The following is a 16890-nucleotide window of genomic DNA, read 5'->3' as shown; positions in this document are numbered from 1 at the left end:
TTATTGTATATTTATTTAGCCAAGAAATGAATGTAAATCTAAATCTGCATTAAGTCCCATGGGTATAACTGTATTCAAACGAAAGATCCAACGCTGTTCAGATTGTAGCAAAAGGCGTTCTCAATCTCCACCACGCCAATGCAAGGGAACATGATCGATTGCACAGAAATGTAAATCAGAGAATGAATGTCCAAATTCTATACAATGTGTCACAAGGGGTTCATCTTCTCTTTTATTGTTGATGTTAGATCGATGTTCGATCATTCTTGTTTTTAAAATCCGTTTGGTCTTTCCAATGTAAAGAAGCAGACAAGGACATTGTATTAGATAGACCACCATGGAAGAAATGCAAGTTGTGTTGTATCTTAAGAAAATTTTATATCCTTAATTGACAATGAGACAATGTTGAATGGTCATTGATGACTCACAAACTGAGCAATTGTGACATGGTTGGTGTGAACCGATGGGATTTTCAGACTGTGTGGGATCAATAGAACTATCAGAATTCACCAAAACATTTTTCAAATTAGTGGCCTGAGAGAAGGTGATACAAGGTGGTATTTTAAAAACATCATGTAGCTGCAGAACATGCCAATTCTTCAAAATGGAACCACGACTTTCTTGAGCAAATGAAGAGAAAGGAAGGACACAGGTATGACGTGAATCAACATCTGTAGACTGAGGCAAGAAAAGCCATTCACGTTGACAATATTTGGCTCGATGATAGGCTTTACGAATGCACTTGCGAGGATATCCCCAGGCCAAAAAACGTTCTTGTAAGATTTTAGACTGATTCTCAAAATCTGCTGTAGTTTTACATAAACATCTTGCTCTAATGAATTGACTCACTGGCAAGTTTGTCTTCAAGTTTTTGGGGTGGGCGCTGGTGTAATGTAAATACGTATTTGAACTAACAGTTTTACGAAAAAGTGACGTCACGAACTTCCCTTCAACCAAAGTAATCTGTATATCCAAAAATGTGATGGAGTTCCACTTTGAAGAATTGGCATGTTCTGCAGCTACATGATGTTTGTGACGTCACTTTTTCGTAAAACGGTTAGTTCAAATACGTATTTACATTACACCAGCGCCCACCCCAAAAACTTGAAGACAAACTTGCCAGTGAGTCAATTCATTGTACACAGTATTTAAGGTGGGGTCTCACCATGGAGCGATACAGAGGCATTGATCTTAAGGTGGCCAAAGTGATGGTAAAAACCAGAAAAATGCTTACCTACTTAGGGAGAAGAATGATCAGCAGAAAAAGGGAGGTAATATTGTCCTTGTATAGGTCCCTGGTGGGATCTCACTTGGAATACCATGTACAATTCTGGAGACTGCAACTTCAAAATGATATAAACAGGATGGAGTCAGTCCAGAGGATGGCTACTAAAGATTATAGGGATAGACTTAAAGATCTAAAATGTATACCCAAAGGTGAGCTAGGGGAGATATGATAGAGATATTCAAATATCTCTGAAGTTTGCATGCACAGGATGCAAGTCTTTTTCAATGGAAAGAAGACTCTAGAACAGTGGTTCTCAACCCTGTCCTGGGGACCCCCCCCAGCCAGTTGGGTTTTCAGGATATCCACAATGAATATGCATGAGAGAAAATTTGCATGTTATGGGGGCAGTGTATGCAAATTTTCTCTCATGCATATTCATTGTGGATATCCTGAAAACCCGACTGGCTGGGGGGGGGGGTCCCCAGGACAGGGTTGAGAACCACTGCTCTAGAACGAGGTATCATGGCATGAGGTGGAAAAGGGGTAGACTCGAGTAATCTTAGGAAATATTTCTTTACAGAGAGTATTGTGGATGTGTGGAACAGTTTCCCAGTAGAAGTGGTGGAAACAAAAACAGCATGTAAATTCAAAAAAGTATGGGATAAATTCAGGGGATCTCTAAGGGAGTGATGAAAATTATAATGCTAAATTAATTGGATGGCTAGGCCAACTGGATGGGCCATAAAGTCTGTTTTTGCTGTCATGTTTCTATGCTCGCCCGAACCTTATAGCTCCAGCATAGCCCAGACAAGCATGGTATGCATATCCTGTACAACCTTCCAGCAGTCCTCCGATACCATTGGGATCTGATCTGCTAACTTAAGAGGATGGGATTCTTTACTATTCCATCTCCACTTTCAACCTAACAGCCTGGATGTTGAGTGCTCAGTGATTGCTGATCTCCTTTTACTGGCAGACATTGTGGATATATTGATTTCATCTAGGAAACCATCAACTAGAAGAAATTACACTTTCAAGTGGAAAAGATATTCAAAGTGCTGTCTGCAAAATGCTTTCGACCCTTTCTCATATGCACATTAGTATCTATTGTGGTATCTCCTTCACCTTTCCAACTCAGGGCTTGCCCCTTCTTTGGTGCAAGTGCACCTCAGCGCCATAGTGGCAGCCTGAATACAGTGGACCACAAACCCATTTTCACTCATCCCTTAATATTGTGTTTCATGGAAGGAAGATAGCAAATCAAACCACTGGTTCAAAAACCTTCTGTTCCATGGAATGTAAAAGTAGTTTTTTCACATTTGAACCTCTGGAATCAGCTTCTCTAAAATGTTTGACTTGGAAGGTGATTTTTTTGGTTGTGATCACCTCTGCTAAACGAGTCTGTGAACTCTAGGCTCTTCTCCACTGTCCACCCTATCTGCAGTTTTTTTCACAACAGAGTGGTTCTTCAAACTGATCCCAAGTTTTTTTTCAAAGGTGATATCTGCTTTCCATATCAATCAGTCCATGGTGCTGCCTACATTCTTTTCAAAACCACATGTTCAGGAATGCGAAATAGACTATCCATACTCTGGATTGCAAATGGGCCTTAGTATACTACAAAAGATGAAATCAGCCACTCTGGCAAATCAGCTATTCGTCTCCTATGACCCAAACCGTCTAGGAATGGTGGTCGCCAAGCACTCCTTATCTAATTGGCTGGCTGAGTGCATTTGTCACTGCTACACCTTAGCAAGTCTACAAATCACAGACTGTTAAAGCTAATCAGCTGAGAGCTGTAACCTCCTCTGTTCCTTATCTTCGAGAAGTGCCCATAGAAGTTATCTGCAAAACTGCAGCTTGGGGGCAGGAGGATTTACGCGCGCCGGGCCTATTTTCAAAAGGGCCGGTGGTGCATGTAAAGCCCCGGGACGCGTGTAAGTCCTGGGGCTTGAAAAAAGAGGCGGGGCATGGGCGGTCCGGGGCGGGGTCAGCGGCTCCTTGCACAGCGGCCATTTGCCGCTATGTCAGAGATCATGTGTCGGCAATCGGCAGGTGCAAAAGGTAAAATAAAGATCGGGGGGTTAGAGTAGGACTGGGGGGGGGAAGGTTAGGGGAAGGGGTGGGAAGGTCAGGCTAGGGGGAAGGGAACGGAGGAAACCAGCGCGCCGACCCTGGATTTTATAACATGTGAGCGTCTGCACGCGCATGTTATAAAATCGGGCATATACGTGTGTGTGCCGGGTGCGCTCCTTTTAAAATCTACCCCTTGGTCTTCAATTCATACCTTCACTTTGCACTACTGTCCTAATAACATCTCAGAGACTGACAGTAAATTGCCTGCCTGGTGCGAAGGTGGCAGACCTCACGCGCCACCTAGATAGGATTATAGACAGTGCTGGGGAGGAGCCGGCTGTCATGGTACATGTGGGCACCAACGACATAGGAAAGTGTGGGAGAGAGGTTTTGGAAGCCAAATTTAGGATATTAGGTAGGAAGCTAAAATCCAGAACCTCCAGGGTGGCATTCTCTGAAATGCTTCCTGTTCCACGTGAAGGACCCCAGAGGCAGGCAGAGCTCCAGAGTTTCAATGCATGGATGAGACGATGGTGCAGGGAAGAGGGATTCAGCTTTGTAAGGAACTGGGGAAACTTTTGGGGAAAGGGGAGACTTTTCCGAAAGGATGGGCTCCACCTTAACCAGAGTGGAACCAAGCTACTGGCACTAACATTCAAATAGGAGATAGAGCAGCTTTTAAACTAGAACAAGGGGGAAAGCCGACAGTCACTCAGCAGTGCATGGTTCGGAGAAATGTATTCTTGAAGGATACTAATGAAACAGGAGGGTTAGGGCATCCCAACAGAGAGGATCCATTAAAAGCAAACATAATCCATATGCCTATATGTAAAAAATCACCAAAACTAATGATTTCCGAATTATCCCAAACAACTGAAAAGCAGGTTGTCAAAACAAACAAAAAACACACTTTGAAATGTCTATATGCCAATGCCAGAAGTCTAAGAAGTAAGATGGGAGAGTTAGAGTGTATAGCAGCAAATGATGAGATTGACATAATTGGCATCACAGAAACTTGGTGGAAGGAGGATAACCAATGGGACAGTGCTATATCAGGGTACAAATTAATATCGCAATGATAGGGAGGATCAACTTGGTGGGGGTGTGGCACTTCATGTCCGGGAGGGTATAGAGTCCAACAGGCTAAAGATCATACAAGAGACTAAATGCTCAGTAGAATCTATATGGGTAGAAATCCCATGTGTGTTGGGTAAGAGTATAGTGATAGGAGTATACTACCGTCCACCTGGACAAAATGGTCAGACAGATGATGAAATGCTAAGAGAAATCAGGGAAGCAAACCAATTTGGCAGTGCAATAATAATGGGAGATTTCAATTACCCCAATATTGTCTGGGTAAATGTAACATCAGGACTTGCTAGAGATATAAAGTTCCTGGATGTAATAAATGATTGTTTCATGGAGCGATTGGTTCAGGAACCAACAAGAGAGGGAGCTATTTTAGATTTAATTCTTAGTGGAACACAGGATTTGGTGAGAGAGGCAACGGTGGTGGGGCCACTTGGCAACAGTGATCATAACATGATCAAATTTAAACTAATAACTGGAAGGGGGACAATAAGTAAATCTGCAGCTCTAACACTAAACTTTCAAAAGGGAAACTTTGATAAAATGAGGAAAATAGTCAGAAAAAAAATGAAAGGTGCAGCTGCAAAGGTTAAAAGTGTTCAACAGGCTTGGACATTGTTTAAAAATACAATCCTAGAGGCACAGTCCATATGTATTCCACGCATTAAGAAAGGTGGAAGGAAGGCAAAACGATTACCGTCATGGTTAAAAGGTGAGGTGAGAGAGGCTATTTTAGCCAAAAAATCATCCTTCAAAAATTGGAAGAAGGATCCATCTGAAGAAAATAGGATAAAACATAAGCATTGTCAAGTTAAATGTAAAACATTGATAAAACAAGCGAAGAGAGAATTTGAAATGAAGTTGGCCATAGAGGCAAAAACTCATAATAAAAACTTTAAAAAATATATCCAAAGCAAGAAACCTGTGAGGGAGTCGGTTGGACCATTAGATGACCGAGGGGTTAAAGGGGCTCATAGGGAAGATACAGCCATTGCAGAAAGACTAAATTAATTCTTTGCTTCCATGTTTACTAATGAGGATGTTGGGGAGATACCAGTTCCGGAATTGGTTTTCAGGGGTGATGAGTCAGACGAACTGAACGAAATCACTGTCAACCTGGAAGATGTAGTAGGCCAGATTGACAAACTAAAGAGTAGCAAGTCACCTGGACCGGATGGTATGCATCCTAGGGTACTAAAGGAACTAAAAAATGAAATTTCTGACCTATTAGTTAAAATTTGTAATCTATCATTAAAATCATCCATTGTACCTGAAGACTGGAGGGTGGCCAATGTAACCCCAATATTTAAAAAAGGCTCCAGGGGTGATTGGGTAACTATAGACCAGTGAGCCTAACTTCAGTGCCGGGAAAAATAGTGGAAACTATCCTCAAGATCAAAATTGTAGAGCATATAGAAAGACATGACTTAATGGAACACAGTCAACATGGCTTTACCCAAGGGAAGTCTTGCCTAACAAACCTGCTTCATTTTTTTGAAGGGGTTAATAAACATGTGGATAAAGGTGAACCAGTAGATGTAGTGTATTTGGATTTTCAGAAGGCGTTTGACAAAGTCCCTCATGAGAGGCTTCTACGAAAACTAAAAAGTCATGGGATAGGAGGCGATGTCCTTTCGTGGATTACAAACTGGTTAAAAGACAGGAAACAGAGAGTAGGACTAAATGGTCAATTTTCTCAGTGGAAAAGGGTAAACAGTGAAGTGCCTCAGGGATCTGTACTTGGACCGGTGCTTTTCAATATATATATCAATGATCTGGAAAGGAATACGACGAGTGACGTTATCAAATTTGCGGATGATACAAAATTATTCAGAGTAGTTAAATCACAAGCAGACTGTGATACATTACAGGAGGACATTGGAAGATTGGGCATCCAAATGTCAGATGAAATTTAATGTGGACAAGTGCAAGGTGTTGCATATAAGGAAAAATAACCCTTGCTGTAGTTACACAATGTTAGGTTCCATATTAGGAGCTACCACCCAAGAAAGAGATCTAGGCGTCATAGTAGATAATACATTGAAATCGTCGGCTCAGTGTGCTGCAGCAGTCAAAAAAGCAAATAGAATGTTAGGAATTGTTAGGAAGGGAATGGTTAATAAAACGGAAAATGTCATAATGCCTCTATATCACTCCATGGTGAGACCACACCTTGAATACTGTGTACAATTCTGGTCGCCGTATCTCAAAAAAGATATAGTTGCAATGGAGAAGGTACAGAGAAGGGCAACCAAAATGATAAAGGGGATGGAACAACTCCCCTATGAGGAAAGGCTGAAGAGGTTAGGGCTTTTCAGCTTGGAGAAGAGACAGCTGAGGGGGGATATAATAGAGGTCTTTAAGATCATGAGAGGTCTTGAACGAGTAGATGTGACTCGGTTATTTACACTTTCGAATAATAGAAGGACTAGGGGGCACTCCACGAAGTTAGCAAGTAGCACATTTAAGACTAATCAGAGAAAATTCTTTTTCACTCAACGCACAATAAAGCTCTGGAATTTGTTGCCAGAGGATGTGGTTAGTGCAGTTAGTGTAGCTGGGTTCAAAAAAGGTTTGGATAAGTTCTTGGAAGAGAAGTCCATTAACTGTTTTAGTTGTTACTATTCTTTGACACTGATTTCAAACGTTTCTTGTAACTATTCTTTTCTAGGCTCAATTTGTACATTGTTCTATTGTTATATGTAAAGCCCCTCCCTTTGTTGGGGCATCTCCTTGTTGGATGTAAACCGGAGTGATTTGTATTTTATACAAGAACCTCGGTATATAAAAATTAAAAATAAAAAAAAACCAAACTGCTATTAATCAAGTTTACTTAGGGAATAGCCACTGCTATTATTTGCATCAGTAGCATGGGATCTTCTAGGTGTTTGGGTAATTGCCAGGTTCTTGTGGCCTGGTTTGGCCTCTGTTGGAAACAGGATACTGGGCTTGATGGACCCTTGGTCTGACCCAGCATGGCAATTTCTTATGTTCTTATGACATGCAATTTTGAGCTTTCTGATCTCAATGTAGTCCACCTTCCACCGAGGGTCCAGATTGCTTAAGTAAACACTCTGCTGCAACCCTCAGCTTGGGATTCTCCACAAGTAATAACTAATTCAACCTGCTTATCAACGGAAAAAGCAAGTTTGCTCACCATAAATGATTGTTTTTTAATAGATAGTATGAATTAGTCATGGAATGTCCACTCGCCTCCTTCACTACATATCTAGTTTAGCTCTGGTACTGACTGAGGAGGCTCATGGGTAATGCCTGTGTAGGAATTCCCACATACACTCAGTAGAGCTCAAACTCTACTGGCTTGGAGAGACAAGTTCATTTGGTGCTGCTGGATGATGTCACTTGTGTAATGGCTAATTCATCCTGCTATCTGTAAAAACACTGTTTACTGTAAGTAAACATGCTCACTCTCACATTATCTCTTCATTTCTGTTTTATAGTCCACACTTTTTATTAAATCATATTTACCTGTTTCTTCACTTGAATTCCTAGTATTTATTAAGGGTATAATTTCTTAAGTGGTTCAGTTTGCATACATTTTTTTCTCCATTAGATTTTAACTGTGCTGGTTTTAATCAAGAAATCTTGAATGGAGCCAGATGAGATTCATCCCAGGATATTTAGGGAGCTCCATGAAGTGCTAGCAAGTCCGCTGAAAACCTGTTCAATAGATCCTTGGAGATGGGAGTAGTGCCACAGGTAGCAGGGAGGAGGCTGGAAACTATAAGCTGGTTAGCCTTACTCTGGTGGTGGGAAAATAGATGGAGAGACTGCTAAAGGAAAGGATAATGAACTATCTACAATCCAATGGATTACAGTATCCAAGACCACATGGTTATACCAGAGAAAAGTCCTGTCAAATGAATCTGATTGCTTTGGGTGACTAGAACATTGGATCAAGGAAGAGCACTCGGTGTGGTTTACTGGGATTTTAGCAAGGCTTTTAATACAGTCTCACATAGGAAGCTCATAAATAAAATGAGAAGCCTAGAATGGATTTCAAATTGGCTGATTGACACGTCTGTAAATAGTGGTAAATGGAACCTATTCTGAAGAAAAGAATAAGTGGAGATCCTGAATCATCTGTTCTGGGATCAGTTCTGTTAGATATCTTTTGTGAGTGATATTGCAGAGGGATTAAAAGGTGACATCTGTCTTTTTCATATGACAGTAAGATCTGCAGTAGAATGGACACATCTGAAAGAGTAGAGAGAATGAAAAGTATCCTAAAAAAAAACTTGAGACGTGGTTGAAGGTTTGGCAGTTGGGATTCAGTGCCAAGAAGTGCAGAGTCATAAATTTGGGGTACAGCAATCCAGAGGAGTTGTATGTGTTCGGAGGTGAAAGACTGATGATCACTAACTAGGAGGTGATGAAACAATGTGAGAAGGTAGTAATTAAGGCTAGAGGGATGCTGGGCTGCACTGAAAGAGGCATAACAAGCAAGAAAAAGGTGATGATGCCCCTGTACAGATCATTGTTGAGGCCTCACCTGGAATACTATGTTCAGTTCTGGAGACCTCATCTCAAAAAAGATAATGACAGAATGGAAGCTGTCCAGAGAAAAGCAACCAAAATGGTGTGGGGGTCTCTACGGCATGCTGTATGAGATGAGATTGAAGGAGCTTAATATGTATACCCTGGAAGAGAGAAGAGACAGGGGAGATATGATACAGACTTTCAAATACCTGAAAAGGATTAATGATGAGCAAAAATCAAATCTCTTGCAATGGAAAGGAAGCTGTAAAACTAGGAGTCTGACATGAAATTCTAAGGGGGAAGACTCACGAACAATCTAGGAAATATCTCTTCACTGAAAGAGTGGCTGATGAATGGAATTCTCTCCCTGAAGAGGTGTGAAGATGAGAACAGTAATAGTTTTCTAAGGGCATAGGACAAACAGAGGATCCCTGCTGGCTAGAGAATTGACATGAGGGAATGGGGTAATTTTTTTAAATTTAATGTTTATTAATGTTCATTAAACAGCAAATGATTAACACAGCCAATATTATAACACAAAGGTTTTATGTTAATCATATCAAAATGCAGATTAATAACAAGGGAAAGCTGTAAACATGAAAGCATCAACCACGTGTTCAATCCATCATATGTGAACATTGTAGTGTCATTTGAATGAATATACATACCAGACTCTTCCCCTATTTCTTTGTTTCTCCCCCCCTCCCCAGCCCTACCCCTAATTCCCTCTCATATGAAGCTAATGGAATTGATGTGCCCCTTAAATTCCCTAGTTTTTCAGACAACACCTCACTCATCCTTCCCTTTTTCTTTCCACAACAGATAGTGTCCATGTTCTCTCGAATTTTGGTAACGTATCATGCAATATGGCCGTATGTTTCCCCATCAAGAATACCCTGGCCAGTTGTATCCATATATTTTCTTTTGACGGAACTTACTTTTTGTGCCAACATGCAGCCAATTCACATCTAGCTGCCACAATAATACTTAATATCAATCATCTTGTAGCCTTTCCCAGATCCCCCACTTCCATAGTGATCAAAACAATTTTGGATCTTTCTTCACCTCATAACCTGTGATCTTGCCAATCAGAATGCAGGTAATATCCCAGTAAAGTACCACTTTTAGGGCAGTGGCCACCCAATTTGGACAAAATCACCTTTCTCTCCGCAACCACGCCAGCAGAGATCCGACGCTGAGGGATACATCTTGTGCATCTTAACTATAAAGAATATTGTACCCATTCTCCAGAATGGTTGAAGAGACTGAGTTCCTCCCTGTCAATTGAAAGCATAAGTCCCAAGCAACTATATGACTAGGTTTAAATCCCAACAACAAAGTATACATTTTTTATATTGCTTTAGTGATCCCATCAGCTCTATCGCAGTATACCTCAAATAGTGTTTTATTCTGTTGCAGATCTCTTATTACTGCTTTGGATCAGATAAAGGATACCACTGCATATAAGTAAATCTATCACTACCCCTTAATGCAAATTTCTCAACATTTCAAACATAAGAACATGCCATACTGGGTCAGACCAAGGGTCCATCAGGCCCAGCATCCTGTTTCCAACAGTGGCCAATCCAGGCCATAAGAACCTGGCAAGTACCCAAAAACTAAGTCTATTTCATGTTATCATTGCTAGTAATAGCGGTGGCTATTTTCAAGTCAACTTAATAGGTAATGGACTCCTCCTCTAAGAACTTATCCAATCCTTTTTTAAACACAGCTATACTAACTGAACTAACCACATCCTCTGGCAACAATTTCCAGAAAAATTGTGCGTTGAGTAAAAAAGAACTTTCTCCGATTAGTTCTAAATGTGCCCCATGCTAACTTCATGGAGTGCCCCCTAGTCTTTCTACTATCCGAAAGAGTAAATAACCGATTCACATCTACCTGTTCTAGACTTCTCATGATTTTAAACACCTCTATCATATCCCCCTCAGTCGTCTCTTCTCCAAGCTGAAAAGTCCTAACCTCTAGTCTTTCCTCATAGGGGAACTGTTCCATTCCCCTTATCATTTTGGTAGCCCTTCTCTGAACTTGGTTCTCTCTCTCTCTATTCTGTAATTTTGTTTAATGTTCACCCCCATTCTTTTCAATATAGAATTGATATAATGGTCAAGTATCTGATTATAAATACATTTTATGAGATTTTTTGAAAAAACGTACCGGTAAATTTACTGTTGCTACTGCAAATATATTTTAGCATGTACGTGTTAAACTGAAACATAAAGAAAGCATAACTGTGTGGAACTCCTAGGTTACTTTTAATACCTCTGTGTTTATTTTTGTCTTTGAAGTGCAGAACTCTCGAGGCTGCATTGGTCTTGGAAAAAAACAGGAATTTTTGTAGGCTGTTATATCTTTGACAGCAAAAAAGATGTTGTACATGAGCTTTTGATGTCAAATGAGGTCCCTTCTTGGGATGTAACATAGCAAATGATGGAAGATACAGACCAAAATGGTCTATGCATTTTGTGCAGCAAGGTCTTTGGCTTGTAACTGCAGCTCCATGCAGGTTTCCCCATACAGAAATGTTACTTCAGAAGTTACTACAGGTTACCCCTTTATTTATTTCCATCCAATAGCCATTTGGGAGCCTCTGTTTTTATCACATGTCCATTTGATTTCTGTTACCATTTTTGTTTTCTCTACCTCTTTCGGAAGGGCATTTCATGCATACATCACCATTTCTGTGAAAAAAAACAATTTCCTGATGTTGATACTGCTTCTCTTGGAGTATAATATCATGACCCCCTAGTTTTACAGCTTTCTTTCTATCAGAAAAGGTTTGATTCTTGTGCCCTTCAGGTATTTAAAAAAAATGTATCATATCCCTCTGTCTCTCCTCTAGGGTTATGCATATTTAGATCAAGTCTCATCTCTTTATTTATATTGAATTTTTTTCTCTCCTTTCTCCACACATTGATCATTGTTTTCTTTCAGTCTTACAATACTGCCTCTGGCCTCCTTCCTTTCACTGACTTATCTGAAGAATCTTTAGTCACCTTGCTTTAACTCTCTTGCAGTCCTTTTGTCCACTCCAGCCTTTGTTATCCTGATCCCTTTCCTTGTCTCTTGCAGCCTCACCAGATATTCTTCCTTGTGTCCTTTTTCAGATCCTGTGTTCTTTTTGAATGCTTTTTTTTTTCCAACCATCTCTTTGGAGAACCACACTGGTTTCCTTTTCCTCTTACTTATATTTACTATTTTTACATAAAGATTGGTTGCCTTTATTATAGCTCCTTTTAGTTTGGTCCACGGTTGTTCCACTTCATGCATCATCTCCAAGTCTTTTAGCTCCTCTTCAAGGTTCTTTCTGTTTTACCAAAGTCAGAATATTTGAAGTCCAGGACATTTAGTTTCTTATGATTTCTCTGTACCTTGGTTGTTATATCAAGCTATACTATATGATGGTCACTGGTGCTCAGGTGTGCATTTACCCGGAATTAGAGATACTGTTGCCATTTGTGAGTACCAGATCCAATAGTATTCCTCTTCTCGTGGGTTCCATCACCATTTGTTAGAGCAGAGTCCCTTTAAGGGCATCCACAAACTATTTACTACTTATGGAGTCTGCAGAAAGGATATACCATTCTGCATCTGGCAGATTAAAATCTCCAACCAGCAACACTCCCTTTCTTCCAACCTTTCGGAAGTCCTCAGCCACATCTCTGTCTTGTTCCTCTGCTTGAGTTGGAGACCTGTAGACCACACTATTGCAAGTAGAAGTACCATCACTTTTTTTTAAGGTAGCCCATAGCACTTCCTCCTTTCCCCACACCCCCTGCATTCCAGTTGGTTGGATATTTTTGACAAAGAGCTACTGCTTGTCCCCCTTTTCTATCTTCTCTATCCTTCCTCCAAAGTTTGTAACCCGGTATGGCCGTATCCCATTCATGAGACTCACTGAACCATGTCTCTGTAATAGCAACAATATCCAAATCTGCCTTCACCATTAGGACTTGCAGATCTCCATCTTTATTGCTCAGACTACAGGCATTTGTGCTCATAACTTTCCAGCTGTTCCCCTTAGCCTGCTTTCCCTCCTGGTCTCCTTTTCTGCCCTTTCAACTGAAGCATGGACCACTGAGCTGATTTCCTCTGTTATTTTCTCCATCTCCTTTATCTGTTTGTCTGCCACCCCCTCCTCTAGTTTAAATGCTTGATGGCATATGATCTGGATTTCTCACTTAGGATCCTTTTTCCTGTCATGGACAGATGCAGCTATCTATAAATAAATGTCAGATTGAGCTAACTTTGTTTCCATTGTTCATTTTTGTACACTTATAAAGATTGATGAAGAGCAGTTGTGTGATGGAAATGTTTTGATAGTGGAAAGAACAGCTTTTAGTTTCTTGTATATCTGGTATATTTATTTTCATTATCCATTTATAGTTGGGTCAGACTTACCCAAGTTCAGAAAGAATTGGTTGAACTGCTCAACATGAGCCCATAGGGTTTTGATTTGAGATCCCATCCTACATTTAGTCTGCTACTAACCCACATATCCTTTTCCTTCTGTTGTAAAGAATAAATTGAAGTCAACTTTTACTATTTAGTGCAAATAGGTTCCAAAAGCCTTATTAAGTGCTTCTCCATACGTAATTAATAGTGAAAATGAAGAAGGCCCCATTTTTAACTTTTATTATCCTATTGCATGTGTGTGTTGGAGCCTGGAGGATGCTTCACTGCAGGTCACAGGATAATAAAGCTGTAATGAATACATCAGCACTGAAAAATCCTATTGACTTCAGTCTTCCATGGACAAGCTTTTCTGCTGTACTATCATTGACTTGAAACAGATGAATAATTTTACATTTTTCTTTATAAATGTTGTGTAACACAAATACTAACATTTTATGCCTAATTTAAATGTCTCAAGCATCTGATTTCTTAGGGGCAGATTTTATAAATCTGCACACACGCGTACTTTTGTTCGCGCACCAGGTGCGAACAAGAGTACGCGTGATTTCAATAGATAAGCGTGTAGCCACGCGTATCCATTAAAATCCGGGGTCGGCGTGCGCAAGGCTGCCCAAAATCGGCAGCCTGCGCGCACCGAGCCGCGCAGCCTGCCTCCGTTCCCTCCGAGGCCGCTCCGAAATCAGAGCGGCCTCGGAGGGAACTTTCCTTCGCCCTCCCCCCCCCCCCCCACCTCTATCACGATGTTCCGGTCCGGGGGCTGGTCCGGAGGCCGCGGCCACGCCCCTGGAACGCCCCCTCGACGCGAGGATTACAACACGCCCCCCCTTCTCTGGAAAGCCCATGCAACATAGGCTCGGCGCGCGCAGAGGGTGTTTGGGCCAGGTTTTCAGGGGGTACGCGCATATCTTACTCATTAGCTTGTATGGTACAAGTCCAGAAATTGCTTTTTTTTTTTTAATTACAGGAAACTGCTTATATAGTAGAGAAAATGCAAATGAATGTCTATGCAGTTGAAGGTGATTTCTGTCAGGCATCATGCTGAGTTAGTTTCTGTGCAACATCTAAGATTCATCTCTTCCTGGGAAGGATGAAGGAAAAATAGCATGCTGAACCGCTTCCTTGACACATTTAGACTGTATCAGTAGTAGCTGTCCAGTGTGAAAAGAGGTGCGGATTAGCATGAAAAATGTGCCTGTCAGTTTTGCCTTTATTTACACCTTTGTTGGACGATCATTGAGAAAAAAGATTGAATGTATTTTCTCAACTTTTGAGACAGAATTTGTGGTTTTGTTTCACTGTCACTCCATGGTGAAATACTTTCTGGCATTGAGAGGCATCCCTTTTCTGCCATTGGGTGGAAAATACAGAAATGCCTTGGCTTTCCTTGGCAAACATACTTTTTCTATCATTTTAAGGACTTCTTGATCAATATTAATTATGTCATTGTTTATAACATTAAAAGAGTTCAAAGTGAGTTATATCATTTATATTGGCATTTATTCCTCCTTCAGCCACATTGAGAAGTGAAAGATTATTACTAGTTAAAAGAGAGTGTTTGGAAATAATTGTTGTTCCCATGTGGATATTTTATAATATTTAACGAGCAATAATGATGTATTAAAGTATGTTTATTATTATTGTACTATTTTTCATTTGTAAACCACTTTGGAAGGCAGTGTAGAAATATAAATGAGCATACCATAACCTTGTGGTATGTGCTTTTGTGTACTGCATTGATTTTCTTGAGCAGTGAAGATTCTTGATTCTAATGATTATTTTTTTCCCCCTAGATTGAACGTGATGCCAGATCTACATTTTGGACACTAACAGGTTTTATTTGTTTTCCTATGGTGTACGGCACTGTAAACCTTCCTGCAGAGTGCACCTGTGATGGACCATAGAAATACGGCTATGTTAGGATCGGGTTCTGATTCCGAGGGGTTTTCTGGGAAAAGCCCGTCTGCTGTCAGCACCAGCACAAGAGAAGGGGCGGTCGAGACTGGAGCCAAGGTGGAAGAGGATAAGAGCAGGAATCCAGAAAGAGCTGGTGTGGATGCAGCCAAGGACAGCACGCTTACAGATGCACAGCAGCAGTTTTCAGTTACAGAAACAAACTTTTCTGAGGGAAATTTGAAATTGAAAATTGGACTTCAAGCTAAGAGAACTAAAAAACCCCCCAAGAACCTGGAGAACTATGTTTGCCGACCTGCTATAAAAACTATAAAACACCCAAGGAAGGGACCAAAGACTGGGAAGATGACAGAGGAGAAGAGTGACCTCTGCCCTTCGAAACGGGTGAGTAATTTTTGAAGACCTCAGATTTTGAGAAGGAAGTGTTAAGCCACATGTTTTTATTTATTTAGGTACTAGCTGTACCTGGCCAGGCATTGCCGTGGCTCAGTCTGGTTTAATTTCACAATGCGCATTAGCTCTGCTCCGGCAGTCCCAACTCACTCCCTCCCTTCCCCGGCGGTGGACGGACTGGCTCGGTGACTCTATCCTTTCCTCCTCCTGTGTGTAACTGTCCGGCAGTCCCTACTCCCTCCCCCCTTCCCCAGCGGTGGAGGAACAGGCTGAGCCATTTCTTGGAGCGGCGACTCGTCTGCCCTTTCCTCCTCCCCTCTGTGACACCCAGCACATAGCACAGAGCTCTATGGTCCGCACATGCACGGTAGAGCAGCTCTCTACTGCGTATTTGCGGTCCGTTGGTCAGAGCCCATTTATATTATAGATAGCGTGTGTTGCTTTTACGTCCAACAGATGGCACTGTTTTTGAAAAAAAATCATGTTTTTACCTGTCACAGGTGTGAAATCTATATAATATAGGTATATAAAAACGCGCGTCTTCGAATGCAATGTTGTGTCAAAATTTCAAAGCAATCGGTGAAGAACTTTCGGAAATTTAAGATTTTGAACAAACGAACATGTACATTTTTATTTATATAGATTTATGGGGGGTTTTTTGTTTTATTTTTTTTAAGACTTCCAATCTTGAGAAGGAAGTAAATGCAGAGCCCTGATGTTGGCATAAGATTTTATTTTATTTAACTATTTCTATGGGGTTTTATTATTATTATTTATTTTTTTTTGGACCAAGCAGTTTTCCTCTGCTTCTTTGGGCTTCCACTTATAAATTGGAACCAGGGCTGGGATCTGGCACCATGAGCCATCTCTATTTTATATATCCTTCCAGCTTTAGTCCTATCATTGCAATGAGAGTCCTTAGCCAGGGGCCATGCACCAGGGTGCCTTCCAGAACTCAGCAATCATGGCCCTAAATCGAGCCACAAGATGTGGCCATTGTGAGATGACTTTGACTTCCTCTTCCTTTACTCAGGAACGGTGAACACTACTTTTATAGCATCCCCAGCTAACCAGGAAGGCCTGAGCTAGAAATCAAACTAGATCCCTCTGCATGGCATTGCCCAGCATTGCCACTGGGCCAGCAGCATGAGTTTTTATAATAGAATTCCCAGTTGTAATAAATCATTATTTTGATGTTAGTTTCTTAGATTCATACTGACTGTCAAATTATTCTGGTAGCTCTGCTGTAAATAGAC

At 40.9% G+C, this 16890-nt stretch overlaps 1 protein-coding gene across 3 annotated transcripts in view; it reads left to right on the top strand.

Annotated features, from left to right (window-relative positions):
* Positions 1-16890, top strand: part of ASH1L (ASH1 like histone lysine methyltransferase) — a 295195-nt gene that overhangs the window by 38197 nt on the left and 240108 nt on the right. For all 3 annotated transcript variants that reach the window (XM_029580354.1, XM_029580355.1, XM_029580353.1), the window contains exon 2: positions 15121-15625. In XM_029580354.1, coding sequence (XP_029436214.1) covers positions 15221-15625 — 405 coding nt within the window. In that variant the 5' untranslated portion in view covers positions 15121-15220. The remainder of the gene's footprint in view (positions 1-15120; positions 15626-16890) is intronic.

Source organism: Rhinatrema bivittatum, chromosome 16 (assembly GCF_901001135.1).
Source record: "Rhinatrema bivittatum chromosome 16, aRhiBiv1.1, whole genome shotgun sequence".
NCBI classification, from domain to species: domain Eukaryota; kingdom Metazoa; phylum Chordata; class Amphibia; order Gymnophiona; family Rhinatrematidae; genus Rhinatrema; species Rhinatrema bivittatum.
The sequence above is the reverse complement of the archived record's forward strand: the minus strand, read 5'-3'. Positions and strand labels throughout refer to the sequence as shown.